The 6,222-nt window shown below is 58.7% G+C and overlaps 1 protein-coding gene across 3 annotated transcripts in view; it reads left to right on the top strand.

Moving 5' to 3' along the window:
• Positions 1-1,261: 1,261 nt before the first annotated feature.
• PXN (paxillin) overlaps positions 1,262-6,222 on the top strand; it is a 49,691-nt gene continuing 44,730 nt past the window's right edge. For all 3 annotated transcript variants that reach the window (XM_074205997.1, XM_074205995.1, XM_074205996.1), the window contains exon 1: positions 1,262-1,322. In XM_074205997.1, the coding sequence (XP_074062098.1) occupies positions 1,310-1,322 (13 nt within the window). In that variant the 5' untranslated portion in view covers positions 1,262-1,309. The remainder of the gene's footprint in view (positions 1,323-6,222) is intronic.

Raw genomic sequence — 6,222 nt, 5'->3', positions numbered from 1 at the left:
TATGAAATTGCCTGGATTCTATTAAAACAATGCCCATTTCCAGGCTGGGGGTGGGAAGCCTGGAGATGGAGGCTGGAGGCAGCCAAGCGAGAAAGGCTTCCCCAAAGGCCCCTCCTTTCCGGTCCTCTTGCCCCCCCAGACTGGGAGCTACCTGAGGGGCTTTAGGGCAGGTTGGCAGACCGAACCGACAGGGCCAGGCCTGAGACCGGGGCGGGTGAGGGGGTGCGCCCTGCTGCCATCCTGTGGGCCTGGGTCCCCGAGCTGCCGTGTGCAGTGGGTGCAGACCGGACAGAACGCAGGGTCTGCGGTCAGGGCGCCCCGAGTTCGAGTGTGAGCGCCCCGGCCCCCGTGGGCGACCCTGGGCAAGGGGCTTCGCCCAGCTTGCCTCAGTTTCCTCGTCCGGAAGGAGGAGTGCCACAGCCCTTCGGCACTGCGCTGAGATCCGGGGTGAGGGGGCCGGCCCGGCCTCTCGGGGTGCCCGGGGCTCCTTGGGGCCCAGGCTCGCCGCATGCCCCCACACCTGGACTGGGCGGGGCTGCTGGGGGGCCCCGCCCCACTAGGTGAGGCAAGGTCGCAGGCCCAGGCTGCATTCGAACTCAGCCCCCGCCCCCCATGGCCTGATCCCCGCGGCTTTGCGGCTTCTGTTCATTTCGTGTTCATCATTTCTGGGGGTAAAAGGGGGTGCGGGGGTCCTCCTGCCCCCGGGCAGCTCCCTGCCCCTCCCCCAGCCTCCCCCATCTACCTGCCCATCCCGAACGCCCCTCCCCCACGCCCGCTGGGGCTCGGGGCTGGGGGCGGGGCGGGGGGCTTCACCTCGCCCAGGCCACGTGGGACAGGCGGGGGGCGGGGCTTGGGGACGCCCCATTCCTGCTGGGGTGGGGGGGGCACCTCGGGGTGGGGGGTCCACGTGGGGCCCTCGGCGGGCGGAGCCCGGGAGGGGGAGGGGCTCCACGTGCTGGGGGAGGGGGCGCCCCTCGCGGCGCCTGCGCGGGGCGATCGGGGTGTCCGGCAGGGGGCGCCCGGGGCCGGCGCGCGCCTCCGCGGCCCCTCCCCCCGCCGGGCCCCGCGCGCGCCCCCGCCGGGCCCCGCGCGCACCCCCGCGGCCCCTCCCCCTCCGGGCCCCGCGCGCGCCGGGGGGCGGGGCCGGGGGCGGGGCCGGGCGTGCGCGCGCAGGCGGGCGGGGGAGGGGCCGCGGGGGCGCGGGCGCGCTCCGGGCCAAGCTCGCCGCGGCGGCCGAAAAGTTGCGGGACGGAGAGAGCGCGGAGAGCGCGGGGAGCGCGGGGAGCGCGCGGGCCGGGCCGGCGCCGCCATGGACGACCTCGGTGAGCGCGCGGGCCCGGGCCGGGGGGCGCGGGCGGGGGGCGCGGCCCGGAGCCCCCCCCGCCGGGGGCCGAAGAGGGGGGGCGGCTCGGGGCCCCCGGACCCGGAAACGTGGGGGGCGACCCCGCCCGGGACCCCCGAGCCCCCTCCCCATGGACATCCGGCTGCGGGCGGGGCGCAAAGTTAGCGGGAGTGAGTGTGGGGGGCCGTGCCCGCAGCCCCCGTGCCCGTGCCCGTGCCCCGTGGGCAGCCGCCGGGGCCGGGGACACTCGCGCTGTGTGCGGAGCCTCCGGCCGCGGCGGGGGGCACCGGGAGGGGCACCGGGAGTGGGCACCCGGAGGGGCACCGGGAGTGGGCACCCGGAGGGGCACCCGGAGTGGGCACCGGGAGGGGCCCCGGGAGTGGGCATCGGGAGTGGGCACCGGGAGGGGCCCCCGGAGGGGCACCCGAGTGGGCACCGGGAGGGGCACCGGGAAGGGCCCTGCCCCCCGCCACACCGGCCTGGGGCGCACAGGTAGGGCCCCGGGGTGGGGGCCCCGCTGCCGCCGCCTCCCCGGCTCGCTCCCGGCGCGCTCCCGCGCCCCTGCCTCAGTTTCCCCAGTGTCGGGGCGGGAGGAGGGGCCCGGCCCCCCGCCTTGTGCTTCCAGCGAGTGTGCCAGGCCTGGGGCCGGGACCCCGGCGCCCCCCACAGCGAGGCCGGACAGGTTGGGGCAAGGGGGCCGCTGCCCGAGCCAGGGGCCACGCCGGGGCCCCTGGCCCACCGCCGTTTTCCGAGGGGGCACGAGAGGGCCCGGGCTGGGGGACTCGTGCCACCCCGAGCGCTTAGGAGCCAGCTTTTGCTTTTTGGCTGGCGGGGGAGGGGGTAGTAAGCAGGGGGGCAGCGTGGGGCGGGTGGCAGAGCCTTTTTTGCCAGACTTTTGTTTTTTGGAAAATAATTGGAGAAATGGTCCCTCCCCGGGAGCAGCTTGTGACAGACAGGCTGGCCATGTGGTGTTTAATTAGTAACAAATTTATAACTCTTCCGTTGGTTGGGCAGAGAATGTAAACACAAAGTGTCCAGCCCTGCCCTCCCCTGCCCTGCCCCATCCTGCCTTCATCTCTCTCCCTCCTGGAGGGCGACTTTTCTGACACCTTTTTAGACTCTCCTTTGGCCCAGAGTCCTGGCTGGGCTTTCCCGAAGGGAGTCCTCTGATGGGCATTTCTGCCCTCCTCTGATGGGCATTTCTGCCCTCCCCTGATTCTCAATGCCAGGCTAATTTTGCTCCGTTCTAAGTGGCCCAGTGGCGAGACCTCACGAAGCAGTCTGACTTGGTGTGAAGGGTTTAGTCTTTGGAGCCTGCAGACCTCGGGGCCGGTGCCCCCCACCAGCCTGTCCTTGGGCAAGTCCTCCAACTTCCCTGGGCCTGCTGCCTCAGCATCCTCATCTGTCAAATGAGGGTTGGGTTGGATTACAGGCCACTAGGGGCTGGGTAGGGAGGCAGGAAGATTGGAGTTCCACCCCTGCCTGGGACCTTCTAAATTCTCACTTTAGTGCTCTCAGCCTCAATTCCCTCAGGTCTCATATACTGTAATTATAATTATCCTGTCTATTACCATGGCATCTACTTGACAGGGTTGTTGGGTTTGTGCAAACCTTATATAAACACTAGCTACGACGGGGATGATTATGGGGGTCTCCCAGGTTCTCCGTCGGCTCTCTGTCTGTCATCTTCTGATCTGCCGTCCACATGTGGACGGATGTCTAGGCTGGCTCTCTGTCTGTAGTCTGACTGTTGTGCTCTCCCTTCCCCGGGTGACTAATCGGGGGAAGGGGGTGTGGGGACTGATGAATGATTTGTTCCCCATGAAATGCCTGCCCTGGGGACTACACCCAGCAAATGGTCTTTAGGGACACAGTGGTCTCAGCTCCAGCCCCCCACCCTTTACAGCTCCGAGCCCCCCCCAACCCCTGATAGGGGGCTGAGCCAGCTGTTGGCATCGCCTAGTAGTCTCTGCAATCTGGATCTGTCGTCTTTCAGCTTCCCAGAAGCTCTGACCCTTTGCAAAACAGAGCCTTATTGTCCTGTTGGGGGGCAGGGGAGTTGCCTTGGGCAGCCTGGGCCTGTGGAACCTCCCTGTTTCCATGGAAAGTCTGGACTTTGTGCTGTCTGTCTGTGGCTCCTCTGTGTGGCGGGCCAGAGTCAGGGGCACCCAGCTGCTGGGTCTGGGGAAGTGGAGTGGTTGGTGCCTTCTCCTTGGGCACTGAGCCAGAGTCTCCCCAGGGCTGGGGACTTGATTGAATATTTGTTCCCCTTGGGCCTCTCAATACAATGTCATCTGTACCTTATAGAAGAATGTAAACTCCTTGAGGGCAGGGAGCCTCTAGTGCCTGGCATATCTAGGGGGAGCCTAAGAAATGTTTGCTCCACTATTACCTCAGAGTAGGAGAGGGAGGATGAAATGCTTATCTCAGTCCTGCATATAATCACACACTAGAATTTCCATTTCCCTTAGTTTCCTAAGCATAAAGCAGCAGATTTAAGGGCTGTGGGCCTAGGTTCAAATCCCAGCCCTGCCATTTTGACTACCAGCCTGAAGCTGGGCACATCATTTCCCTTCTGTCAAATTCCCTCCTCTGCAAATTGAAGGGATCCCTGAGATAGCCTCTATGGAATGTTCCAGCTAATCCTGAGTGCTTCTGGTATCAGTTTTGGTTTTGGGGCTCCCAGCCCTAGTACCATGACTGCCTGACTTCCAGTAGGTGCTTAATAAATCCTCTCTACAAGTCATTGATTGCATTTATCTGTGAGGTGAGTGGCTTGCAGAGCTCCAGACCTAGACCAGAAGAGTAAGTGCTGTTTCCTAGATCCTGCCTTCCCTCCCAGTTTTTTGGCTTGGGAGTCTACATAGACCCTTCCTAGCAACTGTGAACTCTCATATTTAGAGCTGGAAGGAACCTTAGAAGTGATGGCCAAAGTCACAGGTCTTGGCTAAGTCAGAATTCAAACCCAGCACCACTGACTCTAACTCTTTCCTTTACCTCATTGTTCTATGTTGCCGTTTCAGAAAGAGATGCCCCAGATTCTGGGCCCAGCTTTGTGCCCACCCTGCTTCAGAATACTGGAACTGCTTCAGGGACCTCCTGGCTTTGACCACTGAACTGGGAGCTTTTCCCCAATCTCTAAGGAAATCTCTTCTTCAATGTGCATTTTAATCTTTCAGGTTCTTCCTTCTGGAGGCTTCATTTCAGGGTCCACTCTGATCCTGACATATCTTATGACAACTCTTCTTTTTCCCCATCATGCTTTTCTAGGTTCCAGGGGGAGTTCTTGAAATTCAAGAACTGACTTTTCCAGTGTAGTTTAGTTTTTTGTTTTTTTTCTGTTTTTTTGAAAGCAGTTGGTGGTAAGTGATTTATTTGCCCAGGGTCACCCGGTTAGTAGGTGACTAAAGCTGGATTTGAGCTCTGACCTTCCTATTTTCCGTTTGACTTATCTTGCATGTGTTGTTCTCCCTGAGAGGTGGAATTTTGTCATTCTCCATATGTAGCTCCATGGAGATTTAATCAATATTTCCTTGAGTTGAATTAAATTGAAATGAATTCTGGGTATCAGTGTCATGAAAGGGAAAGAACTCTGCATTTGACCTTGGGTTCAGATCCTGCCTCTTGTCACTTTGGGCAAATCACTTAGATTCCCTGAGCCTCTGGTCTTTCCTTTACAAATGAGGACTTCATATTAGATCTGGGAACTTTGGAACTGTGGCTGGGGCAGGCTACAATTTCCTTCCCTGTAAAGGGAAAGGGCTGGAGTAGATAGATGCCTCCTGGGGTTCCCTTTAGTTTTGTTGGTGAGGGAGCCTCTTATCTGGAGGCTGCTGATAACGTTGGTGCCCATCCTATGGGGCTGAACCTGGAGGGTAGAGTCCTCATTTTAAGACATCTCCTGGCTAAGGCGCACTTAGCTATAGACAGGAAACTGGAAATCATGCTGTTAGGCCTCTTCTGTGAGATAATCTTATCTTAAAGCATTCTGCAAACCTCCAAGTATTGTTGACATGGCAGCTGTGCTTCGGATTGTTCTGGAGTCTATAGACTTTCTTCGGGAAGAGGTAGTAGACTTTTTTCTGCTCCATGAGGCAGCTGATTGAGTAAATAGGCCTGGTGTTGGAGTTAGAGGTGGGTCCTGGGTTCAGATCTCATTCCTGATGCTTACCCTGTGATTTTGAGCAGCTAATACTCTCTCTTCCGGTTCCAGTTCCTTCTCTGAAAGGAGAAGTGTACTACATAGCCTTTATCTCTATCAATCAATTGACCACCAGTCCACATAAAATAATTACAATTTTACTTTGAAATAAAAACAATCCTTATTCTCTTTGTCTCGTTGGGGGGTGGTGGTGGTAAATGGACTGTGTTGTTTGATATAGCTTGATCCTTTGAGATATTCTTATATTCTGGTCCACCTTCAATGGTCTAAGTAGGGGTAAGGGAGGAGAAGTGACAGGGAAGGCAGATTTTTGGGTGGTTTTGGGGAAAAAGCTCTCCAACAGAGTTCTCCCGTGGCATGGAATCTTTGGAAGATTGTGGCTCCCTCTTCCCGGAGGTTTTCATGTCCACTTGTCAGTGATGTGGAAGAAGGGATGATTCCTATTTATATGAGTGTTAGATGAAGTGACCTTTAAGGGGGCCCTTTCAGCTTTGGGCTTGAAAATCCCAGAGGCTCCGTTTTCCTGTTTGGTTTGCTGTCCTGTCTTTTGGGGAGACAGTAGGAAAAAACAAGCAGGCTGTTGATAGGAATCAACCAGCTGAGACCATCCATGAGAGGTGACCGTTCCCCTATACACACACACACACACACACACACACACACACACACACCATTTGAGAATATGTGTCAGCGAATCAAGTACTATATTCAGATTTGA

This window comes from Macrotis lagotis, chromosome X (assembly GCF_037893015.1).
Source record: "Macrotis lagotis isolate mMagLag1 chromosome X, bilby.v1.9.chrom.fasta, whole genome shotgun sequence".
Taxonomy (NCBI): Eukaryota; Metazoa; Chordata; class Mammalia; order Peramelemorphia; family Peramelidae; genus Macrotis; species Macrotis lagotis.
This window is presented reverse-complemented; position numbering and strand designations above follow the sequence as displayed.